At 37.6% G+C, this 16,258-nt stretch overlaps 1 protein-coding gene across 1 annotated transcript in view; it reads left to right on the top strand.

Annotated features, from left to right (window-relative positions):
• The window catches only part of LOC306887934 (receptor-type tyrosine-protein phosphatase U-like), a 198,852-nt gene that overhangs the window by 168,811 nt on the left and 13,783 nt on the right, over nucleotides 1–16,258 (top strand). Inside the window, exons 17-23 of the mRNA XM_079445985.1 lie at nucleotides 3,791–3,863; nucleotides 4,243–4,319; nucleotides 6,022–6,039; nucleotides 9,450–9,486; nucleotides 11,621–11,718; nucleotides 13,706–13,822; nucleotides 15,953–16,107. Coding sequence (XP_079302111.1) covers nucleotides 3,791–3,863; nucleotides 4,243–4,319; nucleotides 6,022–6,039; nucleotides 9,450–9,486; nucleotides 11,621–11,718; nucleotides 13,706–13,822; nucleotides 15,953–16,107 — 575 coding nt within the window. The remainder of the gene's footprint in view (nucleotides 1–3,790; nucleotides 3,864–4,242; nucleotides 4,320–6,021; nucleotides 6,040–9,449; nucleotides 9,487–11,620; nucleotides 11,719–13,705; nucleotides 13,823–15,952; nucleotides 16,108–16,258) is intronic.

The raw sequence follows: 16,258 nt of genomic DNA, 5'->3' as shown, positions 1-16,258 counted from the left end.
CAAAGATATGATGCCACTTATCTGACAATCAATGGCAGTTTGTAGCTCGATATATCAAGAAAGTGCTTTCCAGTTTTGTGTGCAATATGAACAGACAGCCGACAGGGTGCCGTCTGGTAGTGCAGCTCAACAATCATCCAGAGCAGCTAAAAACATGTAAATCCACTGTCTGAAATGGGTTTTAGCTCAGTTTTCTAGTAGGATGCTGTGTTTAGGCAAAATTTCCAATATGAAATGCTTTTACTATTTATTACTGTACGTTGCATTTTATTACTATAATATCCATGCGAGATTCAAATCTCTTTTATACGAGAGGTAAGGCTAAGATAATTAGTAGCCAGATCCAGATGGCATCAAAAATACGTAATACAAAAATATATATATATGTAAATTAAATAAGAGTAGAAAAGAAAAATAATTTCCATTCCAAAAATTAATTCCATAGCAATTACAGCCAAATGTTGTTGTTGTTTAAGTTCCAGTTCTCACTAACTATTAACTAGGACTTTTGCCTCAAAATACTCCTAATTACTGCTTATAAATAGTTAGTAAGGTAGTTGTTAAATTTAAGTATTGGGTAGGTTTAAGGATGTAGAATGGTCATGCAGAATAAGGCATTAATGTGTTTTATAAGTAGTAATAAACAGCCAATAAGCTAGTAATATGCATGCTAATAAGCAACTAGTTAATTAATTAATTAGGAATTGGTCCCTAAACTGACATTTAGTTTTATTTCAGGTTTTGCTCAATTACCGAAAATGACTTTGAAGTTTTAGTTTTAGTTAACAATAACAAATCTGATGTAAAGTGATAAGTATATGTTGTAAAAGAGCAGTGTGTAATGATCCTTGATGAATTGTTCATTACTTATCACAGTTGTGACTTGGCCAAGTTTGAGCTGTTCTTCATGGGCAGGTTCCCATCACTCCCCCATGGAATATAGAGGAGCAGTTATTGAGATGAAAGTAGAGGTCACACAGCCCTTCAGCATTACTGCACAACGAGCACACTACACTGCTATCTCTTTTCCTCCCTCTATCCCTCCCTCTCTTCCTCTGTGGCTAATTTTCTCTCTTCAGAATGCGGCTTGAGCATCTCCTCTCGGCGCCGCACTCGTGTGGACTGTTGACTCTCCTCTATCTGTTGTTGTCCACAGAGCTACGAGACAAAACATCCCTCCACATAATCAGAGCTCTGCCACTAGCTTGCCTCTCAGGAGCGCAGCTTGTGGACTCATTAAACTCTCCCCCCCAGTGTGAAACAGATTCAACTCAAAAATCAATACGCACTTTCCTGGACATAGTGACACTGTGTGTGTATTTGTGTGTGTTTGAGGTCAGTGTCTTTGTGCTTCATAAGCGGAAAAGAAACAGAGTTTGAGAGCACACAAATGTAACGGCAGGGTTTCATAAGCTTTATTTCCCTGCGGACTGCAAGTACAGTCCATTGATCAGTGCTTATTGATAGAATCTTTAGTTTAGATGGAGTGGAAACAGGGAGATATGATAGTATAGTAGAGATGGTACAGATCTGTCCTACAAGTAAAAAGGTGTTGCTGTATTAACCAGAAAGGCATATCTAATATACATTCTTTTGAATACATGAATGGTTAGTTTAATGCTGTTTTTCCCTTAAAATAAATCAAGTGGCATCTTTTATGTAACTTACACTGAACAAAATTATAAACGCAACAAACAATGTTTCTGGTTAAATGTTTTTGCCCCTATTTTTCATGAGCTGAACTCAAAGATCTAAGGCTTTTTCTATGTACACAAAAGGCCTATTTCTCTCAAATATTGTTCACAAATCTGCCTAAATCTGTGTTAGTGAGCACTTCTCCTTTGCCGAGATAATCCACCCACCTCACAGGTGTGGCATATTAAGATGCTGATTAGACACCATGATTATTGCACAGGTGTGCCTTAGGCTGGCCACAATAAAAGGCTACTCTAAAATGTGCAGTTTTATCACACAGCACAATGCCACAGATATCACAATTTTTGAGGGAGCATGCTGACTGCAGGAATGTTCACCAGAGCTGTTGCCCGTGAATTGAATGTTCATTTCCTTACCATAAGCCATCTCCAAAGGCGTTTCAGAGAATTTGGCAGTACATCCAACCGGCCTCACAACCGCAGACCACGTGTAACCACACCAGCCCAGGACCTCCACATCCAGCATCTTCACCTCCAAGATCGTCTGAGACAAGCCACCTGGACAGCTGCTGCAACAATCGGTTTGCATAACCAAAGAATTTCTGCACAAACTGTCAGAAACCGTATCAGGGAAGCTCATCTGCATGCTCGTCATCCTCATCGGGGTCTCGACCTGACTGCAGTTCATCGTCGTAACCGACTTGGGTGGGCAAATGCTCACATTCGATGGCATCTGGCACTTTGGAGAGGTGTTCTCTTCACGGATGAATCCCGGATTTCAATGTACAGGGCAGATGGCAGACAGCATGTATGGCGTCATGTGGGTGAGTGGTTTGCTGATGTCAAAGTTGTGGATCGAGTGGCCCATGGTGGCGGGGGGGTTATGGTATGGGCAGGCGTATGTTATGGACAACCAACATTTTATTGATGGCATTTTGAATGCACAGAGATACCGTGACGAGATCCTGAGGCCCAATGTTGTGCCATTCATCCACGACCATCACCTCATGTTGCGGCATGTTAATGCACGGCCCCATGTTGCAAGGATCTGTACACAATTTCTGGAAGCTGAAAACATCCCAGTTCTTGCATGGCCAGCATACTCACCGGACATGTCACCCATTGAGCATGTTTGGGATGCTCTGGATCGCGTATACGATAGCGTGTTCCAGTTCCTACCAATATCCAGCAACTTCTCACAGCCATTGAAGAGGAGTGGACAACCTGATCAACTCTATGCGAAGGAGATGTGTTGCACTGCGTGAGGAAAATGTTGGTTACACCAGATACTGACTGGTTTTCGGACCCCCCCATACAGTAAAACTGCACATTTTAGAGTGGCCTTTTATTGTGGCCACCCTAAGGCACACCTGTGCAATAATCATGCTGTCTAATCAGCATCTTGATATGCCACACCTGTGAGCTGGATGGATTATCTCGGCAAAGGAGAAATGCTCACAACTAAGTGAGTGTGGTGAATGGATAATGTATTATAGTTGTGTGTTCCACGTTTATTGTTGAGTGTTCATGAGATGGATTGCCTGAGGGAAGAAACTGTTCCTGTGTCTGGTCGTTCTGGTTCTCAGAGCTCTGTAGCGTCGACCAGATGGTAACAGTTCAAAGAGGGAGTGTGCTGGATGTGAGGGGTCCAGAGTGATTTTACCAGCCCTTTTGCTCACTCTGGATAAGTACAGCTCTTGGAGAGTGGGGAGGGTTGTACGTATGATTCGCTCAGCAGTCCGGACCACCCTCTGTAGTCTTCTGAGGTCAGATTTGGTAGCTGAGCTGAACCAGACAGTTATTGAAATGCAGAGGATGGATTCAATGATGGCGGTGTAGAACTGTTTCAGTAGCTCCTGTGGCAGTTTGAACTTCCTCAGCTGGCGAAGAAAGTACAACCATTGTATTGTATTTAATTGTATTAAATTTAGCTTAATGTAATATCACAAAATGCATGTCTTTGGGTTGCAAAGTAATCCAGAATATCTGGTCTAAATGCTATTTATGTCAAAATTTGTCTTTTAACAATATGCATTTTAGACAAAGTCTAAGGATATCAGAATTATCTTATAAAACTAACAAATACATTCTCTCTCTCTCTCTCTGTTTCTTTATATTCAATCATATATTTGTAGAGCTTCTTTGATGGCTGGGATATCAATAAGAAGAAGGATAAAACTAAAGGAAGGCATGATACACTAATGGGTTGTGAGTAAATTTTTTCAGTCTTTGTATGCCTATAAAAATATCATGATTTAAAAGTAATGCCTTTAGACATTCTATGGATGTTAAAACTTACTTCAGTTTGATAATATAAAGCTTTGATGTTCCTAAAAGTAAAAGGGGGAAATTCACTTACAGTAAATTACACCAGCAGACAGCATAGTTTATTTGCACATACGGTCTCTGCTGTTCAATAAAGGAATTTAATCATTTAAGTACCACCTTTAACATACCAACAAAATTAGTGTGGAAAGACATTCCTTATAATAAACTTAATTTGTATAGAAAAAGACTTCTTTATTGCACAAAAGTAATGTGAGTTCACCGCAAAGTGTGCTCATGCGGTTGTGTTTTTGTGTTTCAGATGACCGTCACAGGGTGAAACTGCACCCGCTGCTTGGAGATCCCAACTCTGACTATATCAATGCCAATTACATCGATGTAAGTCAGCAGTCACATACTGTCTTCAGCCAGACTCACAAACATTCACACTGTTTCTGTTATTATGTGGCTTCCCTGGAGTTTATTCGATATATATGTGGACACTCTCCCTTAGCCTTGCCATACTGTATATGGCATATCATCATATCAGTTTTGATAGAAAACTTTTCAGACCACTAGCTTTCCTTTTTGTGATGGGTGAAACTTTTGGTTGTTATTCCTTTCCTGGCATATCTGACCTCCCAAAGGATTTTAGAGCGTGGTCAGATGTGAAGCGTAGCCTACTAACATGTGGCCATTTTGTGTCCGAGTTCCCCTTTAATAAAGAGGTAGGTGGGCACAGATGGTTAGCCAACCTTGACCTCTTTGAACCTGCTATTCTAAGCTTGCACCAGGTTGGACAAGACCACCTTCTCTTCATGGGACCCTCTCCACTTATGTGCTTAAATCAACAGTTCATCCATTTACCCCCAATGTCATTCAAAACCTGTATGACCCTCTTCTATGGGACAGAAATGGTTGAATTTTCAAAATGATGAGAAAATGACTGAATTCTCATAAACTATCCATTTAAACATGTTTAAATCAAGATGTAAATTTCCTCACATTGACTCTTTGGACCTTGGATACAGCAAGTGATTTGTTGAATTATGATGTTTATTCTGAATGGAATAAGTATGTGTAGCACTGAGTGATTTCAAAGAAATACGAAGAGAAAGAATAGGCACGAATGAATGCACATATGTAACCTTATCACATCTGTAGTATACAGTATGTAGTATTTTGTCGTTTTTCTCCTCTATGACATAATTGGCCATAATATCAGTTTATTTTCAAATACTAAGAAATATTAGTGTTTTCAGTATGAGCCAATATACAGGAGCAAAACAGAGCATAGGCCAATTTAACAAGAATTGATTTTTTTGTTGTTGTTTTTTTGGCCTTGAAAAAGCACAAAAAGTCAAGAAAAGACCAATAATGAAAGGATGCTCCTTTTTTACTGTTTCTGGTAAACTTGGCAGTAAGTAGAGGCTATTAGGGAACATATTAAAGTGAGTGTAGCTCTGTTGTTTAATGTGTTTACTCCTTTTCATTGCTGTCCTTTCCTTTTGAATACCTCTTGAATCAGACCAATAAAGGAACTTGCAAGGAACTAGCTTACACAGGAATAAGTGTGTAATTTTTTCAGTATTAAAATACTTTCCTAGTCTGAAAGCCATTTGTTTGTAGATTTCCCTGAGAAGTGTAAAGGCACTTTTAAAACATTCGGTTGTTTGAACCAGCCCCACATAGCAACACTGACTCAACCAATGGAGTGAGTTTGGAGGCGGGGCCATCCGTTTGTCCAACCAATGGCAGAGCGAAGGAGTGTCCTGGAAGCCTGTTTGAGAGAAATTGTTAGTTTTCAATTGTGTTTGATGATGCTAGAGGCAGAACAAATAACACACTTCACACTTTGAGTTTAGTGTGCAAAGAATTGCCCACCTGCACATCCAAAATATATGCCTCCATTTCAAGTGTCTGTCCCCTGGCGTAGAGCGTAGCTGGCTAACACAATCTCTCTTTCTTTCTTCTTCTAATTCTCTCTCTTTCTGTCTATGATCTGTTAATCCTCTAGCTCTCTTCAGCCTCTCATTAACTAGAGTCTGTCTTGTCTTTTTCTACCCCCCTTCCCCACCTCTTCGACTCTTGGACCCTGTAGATTCGGATAAACAGGGAAGTAAGTACTTCACCGCTCTTTCTTTTCTTTCTCTCTGCTTTCTTTCCCTCTGTTCCCCCATAGCTCTCTTTTCTTCCTCTTTTTGTGTCATGGCATTGCTCTGTTTGGATTACTTAAACATGAAGAAAAGTGGCTCTGTGTCACACAGATCTTCTTTATATTCGTCCCTAAATGTGGATGCATAAAACTTTCAGCTTCCATCTGTTAGGTTTCTTATTTCTTACTGGTACCAAGTTTTGACAGTTTCAGGTTAAAAAAAATCTTCTCTTCACCTTTTTATTTCCACTATTTTTTTTAAAAATACAGGTGGAGAGAGGGGTCAGATGTCAGGAGGTTAGTCTTTGTGGTAGGATAGTTGCTGAAAAAAACATCTGAAAGGGTTTGGTAGTCTTAGCTGATGTAAGGTTGTCTCTTATCTTGCCCAAGCTGGTGCACAGGTAAGAAGCCAGCCTCCCAGCCTGACCAGTTGAAAAGTGCCTAAAACCTCCTTAAAACCAGATTTTTCCCCATCGAAGCTGTCTTCAGCAGTCTATAAGACTGAATCCAACCTTTAAACTTACCAGTCCATGAATTTTATGTCACTGAACTGCACCTCAGCTTCAGCAGAATCAAACTTTGTATTTTCTATCAGTGATTTGCTAAAGTCTAACAGAAAGTCTAAAATTGAAGAGAATAAATTGTCAGGTCATACGCCACCTTTAAAAGTGAACAAAAAAAAAAGCAGGTTTGCTGATTCTAGATGAGTTTTGGCCACTTGTCAGCTGATCAGACTGGAAGACCATCTGACCGAACAGCTAACCACCAACTTGACAGGCTGGGAGACTAACTAGACCAGATTAAACCAGCTAAAACCAGCAAACTACTGGTTGGTTTAAGCCTTTATTTTTTTTTCCACTTCCTATAGTGATGAATGTATGAAAAAGAGCAGAGTGACACTTCATAATAACTTTCTTAAATAAAATTATATAATCATTATACTACAGATTAGTAGTTGTGCATTTTTAAACATGAATATATGAGAATATTATTCCAAAAATAATTAGTTGATTTGAAAGTTATTATAAAATGTACATAGAGACTTTTGCTTTAACCATTTTGATGTCTTGAGTGATTTTATGCAGTGCATTTTATAGCATTATGTAGTTTTGAGTTGCTAAGTGTTGTAAAGTGTTGTCAAGCCTTTTTTATTATTATTATTTAGTTTTTCTCCCTTTAATGAGCTTCTGTGTCCTGTGAACTTTCCTTCTATTTTCAAATCAGTCATTAAATATATAACTTCAAGCATGATTTGTACTGTATCATCGTCCTAAAAAATTGCTGCATTTCAGCTACATTGGGGAAGTTGCAGCTTTGGGCTTGTGATACGATCATCAAGAATTTGATGGCAGATAGGGCGACCCATGAACTGAATCATTACTGAGATCCCCTATCGCTATCGTGCCCTTGGGCAAAACACGTACCTCACATTTTCTCCAGTGGGATGGTCCCTGTTAGTGTGCTATAAATCCACTTGCACTGCTGCGTAATGTACTACACCTTCATTTATTTCAAGCCTATATGGCTGCTCTTTGACCATGGTTGCCTTACTAATAAAAGCCAGATTTGGAGATCTATATAGTATGGTTTCCACCATGGGGCAAAAACATACCTTATAAACAGGTATGTAAGGTAATGTAAGGCAATTGTGACTTTTTGACTTATTTTTTTCTCAGAATTGTGAGACATTAATGCAGAATTGCAGAATATAAACTCAGGACTGTGAGGAAAAATCTGAATATAAAAAGGTCGCAATTACTTATTATTTGTTACTCTGTGGTGGAAACAAAAAACTAAATTGCAAGATGGAAACTCAGAATTCAAACAAAAGGTCATTGGTAATGTATGGTAATGTAACTTGTTAATTTTTCACATATTTTAAGAATTTAATACTATTTCATTCTGCATTCTAAAGACTGTTTAAAGAGGGAAATCAATAATAATTACATATTTTATTTTATTGGCAACCTATTTAAAACAAATACTAAAATATGCACATTTACATTTATTTTAAAATGTTTTTGGGGTTTTTACATCTAACATATTCAATATAATATTCAAATAATTAGCTTTTTTACTAATGATGACGTTAAATCCATTTTTAATTATTAATCTGTTGTTTTATAATGTACTTTTTATCACACAATATAACTGAGTCTTTATATATGAAAATATGTTGCTGCCTTTATGTAGGGAATAATTGACAATGAGATCATCATATTTGAGGGTCCCTGACATTAAAAAATGTTTGAAGACCCCTGCTATAAGTAATAGAATGCTACTACTGAATCAGCAGAACAAAGCTCTTTTGGACCAGTTATCTTCCCAATGTTTTTCCCTGCATCTCTTGTATTCTCCAAACCCCAAGAATCCTTTCAGCGTGGAACAAACATCCCCCACAATTTCTTTTTCCATCTACAGTGTATTTGTTTCTATGTTTGTTTGTACAGTGTGCTTGGCCCGATCTAAAATGTAGTGGGCGTCTGCGGTGTTCTACGGTGTTCAGCAACAATGAAGAACACATTTCTTTAATTCCGCTAACGTCTGCTTAATGAAAACAGATCCACTTTTTGGGAGCATCCCCAAGTAGGTCTTTTGAAAAGGCTTAGCTTTGATGAATAAATTGCATGTTTTGAGATGTTCCTAGAGTTTCTTTCTTCCTGTACATTCCAAACATGAGCAGATAGAGGAATCGTGTAGGGAGCTCATGTCCTCCATGATGAGTTTTATGTTTGGGCAATTGAGTATTACTTTTTGTAGCAGGGTGCCTTTTTGTTTGTTTGCTCTTTGTGCCTCAGACTTATTAATAGTGTTGGAGAGTAACAAACCTACTAACTTGACTAAATTTTTTCAATTTGCTTTAGCTTTCATACTAAAGTAGCTTTTGAGTTATGCAGTAAGTTATGTTGTCAATATAGAAACTGGCTTTCCTTAGAATTTCTTAAGTAGTGTTGGGAGGTCAGATTCATTTTAGTCAATCAGTTTGAATGATTCATGTAGGTTTTGCTTTGTTTTGTTTGTTGTAGCCTAGATTTGTGTGCTCAGAGCTGGTGCCATCCTAATTTAGAGCCTCATTTCCTGTTATAGGAAATAAACCTGATGAAACTACTCACCATGTTGAGATCACATGACCCTTATTTTATCTCAGTAACTCACAGATTATCAAACCGTTCTGCTCACAGTCCAAATAAATTTGGGTTGATAAAATAATAGCTTTCAAAGCAGACATTTGAACTGGACATCTAGAACTAAAGACCTTGGATCTCTAAAGAGCATTTGTACTCCTAAGAGGAGTGAGATAGGCCTACACACAAGTGACGTTTCTAGGACACAAATGTCTTACACAGCACGTCACCTCTCTTTCTTTCTTTTAGGGTTACCATCGATCCAACCACTTCATCGCCACTCAGGGTGAGTATCTTTGTCTGGCCCAGACTTGTGGATGGATGTGTGTGTGTGTGTGTGTTTATATGGTTCAGTCTGGCAGTGTCCAATCCCAGGAGGGAGAGCCTCTTTCCTCTTCAATCTGAGCCTTTGGGTTTGTGTGTGTGAGACTGAAACCTTCAGAACACAGAGATCCTCCAGATGGAATCTAATGAGTTCTGATCCAAGAAATGATAGAGTTGTGTGAATAGAGATGGTGCAGCAGAGTCAGGATTACCACCTGCTGTCTTCTACCCGAGATCCCCATCAAAACCACCAGCACAATGACTGCAGGACCTTGGCTCAGCTCAAACAGATTATGTTTACTGCAAAATCATTTTCCTAATTTTTTTGTCTTGTTTTGGAAAATTAGAACATCTGTAGAAAGTAATTTATTTGTTAACCTTTACACCCTTTATTTGTTTTATGGCATTTGCAATTTTTCTCTCCATTCAACCATAAACATCACTCAATTTATATTGAAAACAAGAAAAAGCAGTTTGCCAAAGTTGTAAGAAAAATAAAAATTAATTCAATATGAAACCCAATCTTAAATTCTTATGCAATTTTGCTTCTAAAGGAAATTTGTTTATTTATTTTTAAGGATATTTTTACTGGAAAACAAGACAAAAATACAGCTCAATAGATTATTTTTGCAGAGTGAGGACATTCAGGGATATCCTTTATTTGAAAACTTTTATGGGACAGATTTACTAACAGCTTGCGCCTGTGTAAACCCTTTTTTTGGCATTAAAACTCTCTTTTAGCAACAGTAACTAAGGAGGGGCAGTCAAATTCCTCGGACGCTGTTACAGTCGAGATATGATGTCATGCTCTGTAGCGTCTTTTTAAAAACTGAAATTCAACACATAAATAATGCATCTAAAATGTAAAAACATACAATCTACTCGAATTCGCAGGTCAGAGTTCACCAAGCTTGAATTTTGGAACGCAGTGAAATGCAAAAACTTTTCACACGGGCTTGTGTTTCCAATCTGAAGCATTTGCATGAATATAAGTCAATGGAATGAAACGTGCTGTGTGAACGCCCCTTTACTCATTTTGCACTTGTGTTGTTAGTAGATTACTCACACCTGATTATCATCTGTTCTGCTTGTTTGCACCCCGACGCTAATTTTTGTTCCACTTGGTCGATTGTGTTGGTCTTTATAGAAACACATTTGCTCTGTTTAGTAAATCTGGTGCCATATTTTACATTTATTTGTTTATATGTTGTTTAAGTAGATTGATGTACAGTCTGTCTATTCAAAGACAGTAAAACAGTGAAAGACCATACACTTTAAAAAAAAAAAAAGGTACTTCAAAAGGTTCTTCAAGTGATGCCATAGAAGAACCATTTTTGGTTCCACGAAGAACCATTCAGTCAAAGGTTCTTTAAAGAAACATCTCTTCCTTACCTTTTTATAATCTGATGAACCTTCTTTCACCACAAAGAAGCTTTTGTGAAACAGAAAGGTTCTTCAGATGTTAAAGGTTCTTTATTGAACCATTTAGACAAAAAGGTTCTTCTATGGCGAGTGTTAAACCTGAAATCGCCTACATTTGGATGCCAGCCAACTGTCCTTACTAGAAAACCTTCTTCATGAATATACTAAAAAATTACTTAAATTCTCAGCATGCAAAAAGCTTTCTGTAGCTTAGTTTCCAAAGAAGTCATTGGAAATTCCCCACCATGACAGAAGAAACAATGTGTGTGCATGTGAGAGAAACATCAGACATGAACCGCCCTCTATCCCTTTCGCAGCTCTACTAAAACAAGGTCACCCTCTTCTCTCATCGTTTCAGATCTCCCATAAATAAATCATTACATGTTTGTGGTTTGTCTGTCTTTCCCCCTAATTGAATTTCGAGGCAGACTCAAATGATGGGAGAAATTAGCTTTTTCTATCAGAGAAGCCACATCCTGCTGAGTTTAAAAACTGTTCCATTCACCAGAAATGTCTGCTATTGAATTACTCTGTGTGAGGCTCTGGATTACTGAACTGCCTTATAACATGCAATGACACTTGGTAAATTAAACCCGCCGTCTGGAGCACTGGCTGCCATTCATTGAATGTGTGTGTGTGTATGTGTATGTGTGTGGTTGTCTGTTTGTTTGCAGGGCCCAAGCAGGAGACAGTGTATGATTTTTGGAGGATGGTTTGGCAAGAAAACTGCTTTAGTATCGTCATGATCACCAAGCTAGTGGAGGTGGGCAGGGTATGTTCTAGATCCTTTCTCATCTGCACACTAACCCATCAACTAAAGACGCTTCTTATTCACAGCAACCCTACACATTTCATTCAGTCATCACCTTGAAATCTTTGTGTATTTGTGGGTCTGTTACACTTATGTGTGCTTGGAAATATGTAAACTGATTTTAACGTAATCATTTTCCATTCATCAGTCATGGTCACTTTTTCTTGATAAAACCATGTTATTTATTTTATATGTGATTACTGTATGCACAAAAAATAACATTTAACACTGTGAAAATACAGGGTTTATGTGGACTTTGGAGTATTGTGTAAATACCATAAGTCTATGAATATGGTAATCATCCTTACATGATGTTCTGATAGTTCTCTGATATATAGCATGGTTTCCATAATGATTACCATATTCATGTTCCATAAAATTTACAATGTCATGTAGGGAAGCACTTATGCATACAGGTACATATATCAGCTGATTTAGAGGTTTTTATATTTGTTTATTTATTGTATTGGTGGATATTTCATATTTAAAAGAGGATGCTCATTTCTACTATTTTATATGGTAGCCATCATATGACAGTCAATCTTTCAAAACAATAATAATTTAATTACACATTTAAATGTAATCTTCAGCCAATCCCAAAATTAATATCCATTTCCCCACTGTACAATATAATGCCTAAATTCACTTGTACAGTAGCATTTCTGATTGATTTTAGTTTTCAGTGTTTTATTTCTAATTTATTTAGGCAAAATGGTGTAGAATTTTAATGTCTACTATGACATGAAAATAATAACTCTGGTCCAGAAATCCATGGTACTACTATATGATACTTTATTGTTACTGCATTTAATAAGGTACATATTAATGTCCCGTAATATTATCATCAGATACCATCACTTTACCACCAAAATACATTTGTTACGTGCAGTACAGTACACTTATCACGTGCTTGGAATATATAAATAAGTCTGTTTTGCTGTCAAACTAAAAATGTGATTTGAAGTATCATAATTCCCACACTCATGTAATGCATTCTTCTCCCTTGTTTTGTGGCCCACTCGTTCCAGCCTTTTAAAAACCACCTCTATTTCTTCCCCCGACATAATTTCCTCTTTCATTTTCCTCTCCACACCCGCATCAGCCCCTTCAGTGCTTCGGAGACGGCGTCTGCTGCCAGCAGTCCTCTTAACGGCCCGTCTCTGCCCTCTTATGAAATTGGGGCTCTATTATGAAAAATACGCTTTCCCTTTTTATGATAAAAGCTGTGAACAGCAGGGATAAATGGATGATGGCTTAGGTCCGACAGCAAACTAACAGTTTGTGTAACGGTAATAGGCGTGTAGAAATAAACCTGGTTTACAGTACAGAAGGAGGGAGTTCTTTCACTTCATCAGTTTGATTGCTGTAAAGCTCAGAGACCAGAAGGTTTAAGATATAAGTATGAAATAGCAAATAAAAATGTTGTTTTTAGTTTTTTCCAGTGTATACATCTCTATGTATTTGCTTTGAAATGTCTTAAGATTATTAAAAATAACCAAGGCTTTTTTTTTCTGTGTAGCATTTAATTACATTTATTCCTATAATTAAATTTAATATTTTTCATTTATATGCACCAGTATTTTTATTAAAACATTCTAATATATATCCAAGTTTTTTAATCAGTTCACATGCAGAGAGTTTGAACTGATACAGGAAAATCAATCAAATTGCTTCTGAAGTTTTAATCAGAGAAGCTGTCGAAACATCTGTCTTAGCACTTTCCTACTAATACAAGTAACAATCATGAAACTTATGTAATGACATGCTTTTTAGGAAACTTAATTGTGCATTAAAATCTTCTCAATATTCATGATGTTGTTTCATTTTATATTGCCAGCAAAACCATTTGAAATATACAGTATCATATATCACCCAGCGCTAGTATCATGCTGCTGTGGACCTCTAATGTTTTCTAACCTGAGTTTGTTTATTTTGGTTTGTCTTTCAGGTGAAATGCTGCAAGTATTGGCCAGATGAGTCAGAGATGTACGGAGACATTAAGATCACACTGCTGAAGACTGAAACTCTGGCGGAGTACACAGTGCGAACTTTTGCCCTGGAGCGGGTATGAAATGATTTCTCTTCCTCTAGAGACAGGACAGGAAATGATGGGGAGAAGAAGGGTTGCATCTCCCGCATGAGCACCACACCACCTTTAAGCCACGGCTCCAACATGCTCTTATTTCTCACACAGCAACGTGGTTTGCTCTGCCATTTGATATGATGCAATCTACAAAGTCAGCTGGCCAATATCACAAAATAAATGCAGACATGGTGATTAGGCCTTGTATCACGTTACTTCACATTACCCTGCTTATTACACGGCTACTTACCAAATAAATGGACATGAATTATTGATTTGAGTTGAAATAATTTTGTTATGGGAGAACAAAGCGTCAGTGGACTGATATGAGAGACGTGAACCTATCACAGCCACGTCGGAAATCAATTTTCTTATATCATCTATACAGTTTAGCATCATGGTACAAAACGATTTGATCTCAGACTACCATGATTGACCAATTAGAATCAAGTATTCCTGGCCATTTAGTAATCGCTCATATGTATTGCTATGCTGAGGTGCAGTGATTGTATTTAATCTAGGTTATGTAATCAGATTAAAAAAAAAATAATATTTGTAATTCGACTGTTATGTTTTAAAATGTGAATTTGTTTTATAATCAGTTACATTTTTATTGATTACATGATTAACTTAATTTTCACAAAATGGCAGCAAATTAATTGATTCTTCCTAATATATCTTTTTTTTTTATCTTTAAATATTCCTTTCTAAAAATTGCACACAAATATCAGTCACTAGTCATGCAGCTATAATTACAGGTAAAATTGAAAGGCAATAAAGAATAAAATAAATTATTGAATGTTTTTAGTTAATGGTTTATTTTGCTTGTTTTCATTTTATTTTTAATTTAAAATTTTGAAGATTAATTATTAGCTTTTCACGGACCCCCTGCAGTTCCTTCATAAATCCCAGTTCAAGAAATCTTTATGTAATGTAATGTTTAATGCACTTCATATTGTTGATGGTATAAGATTACCCTATTCAATGATGAATGAGTTAGGTCAAAAGTAATCTAAAAGGAATCAAAAAGTACCTCAAATGTGGAATGCGATAGATTATGTTACTAACTACAATTTTCAGAATGTAATTTGTATTCAGTAATGAACTACAATTTTTAAATAATCTACTGAGCATTGCTGATACATATTGGTTCTTTTCTAGGATTATGTGTGTGTATGTGTGCACCCATTTTGTGTGTGTGTGTGTGTGTTAGGGGAGAATTTGGAGTGACAGGCCTTTAAATGAAATGGAGAGAAGAGCCTGATACCCAGCAGAGGCCCACCGAGCTGTCTGTTCCAGGATTAGAGCTGCCTCATCTCAGAACGCTTTATGGCGGGCACATTAACTAAAGCATCTCTTTCTCTCTTCTCTCATTATCTCTCCCTCTCTCTGATACAATGGGCTAAATGTGGGTGCGTTTACTGAAATTAGCTCAATTTAACCTCCTCCACCTCACCCCCCTGTCTTCTCTTATCGTCCTCTTTGCTGGCCTGTGGAGGCGCAGTTCTGTTGACAGCCTTTGATGTGAGTTTTGCGCTTGCCACGGTCCTGTCAATTAAACACAGGCTGTGGGGGGAATGATGTGGTTGTGTGTGTTTGTCGAATGTTGAGGAAGGTTTCTCGGTGTAACCATCAGACAGGCTTTCGGGCTGAAGCTTTCTTTGTGTCTATTCAAACAGATGAGCAATTGGGATGCGGTAATAGGAAGTCTCTTAGTGGCCTGTCGGGTAGACGTACGCACCTCCCCTGAGTGGGACCACAGAGCTGGGTGTTTATTTTACTGTCACTTTTGCTAATTCATCTGAGTTTGCCTTGGTGTCTTTGAGCCATGAGGAATACAAACTCCAGATTTGAGCCAATTGGAATTTTCTTTTTCATCCTGTAAAAAACAGTTCAGTTGTGATTTGTCTCAAATAATTGAAAATAGTAGTAAAATATCTATGTTGGAGCCGTGGTGTGGTATGCCAAGATGCTTGTATGGACAATTTGGTTTTAAGTTTCTTCAATAATATCTCAGTGTTCCTCTAATTAACATGGCAACAACAACAACAAAAAAATTATATTATTTTTGGTACATATTAATTGTAATTGTGGAGCCTGTTTGTCTTTCAGAGAGGATACTCCGCCAAACATGAAGTGTGTCAGTTTCACTTTACATCTTGGCCTGAGCATGGAGTCCCATACCATGCCACGGGTCTGTTAGCCTTCATCCGGCGGGTCAAATCCTCCACGCCACTCGACGCAGGGCCTGTGGTGGTCCACTGCAGGTAAGGAGCTCTGTATTTCATCATATTAGAACTGCTAATGTTTGTCAGCCAGGAAGGTATAAATATGCCTTTTCAAAATCTCACCAATGCTGCATTTATTTGATCACAAATCCTGTAAAAACAATGATACTGTGAAACATTATTACAATAT

This window comes from Barbus barbus, assembly GCF_936440315.1.
Source record: "Barbus barbus genome assembly, chromosome: 21".
Taxonomy (NCBI): Eukaryota; Metazoa; Chordata; class Actinopteri; order Cypriniformes; family Cyprinidae; genus Barbus; species Barbus barbus.
The sequence above is the reverse complement of the archived record's forward strand: the minus strand, read 5'-3'. Positions and strand labels throughout refer to the sequence as shown.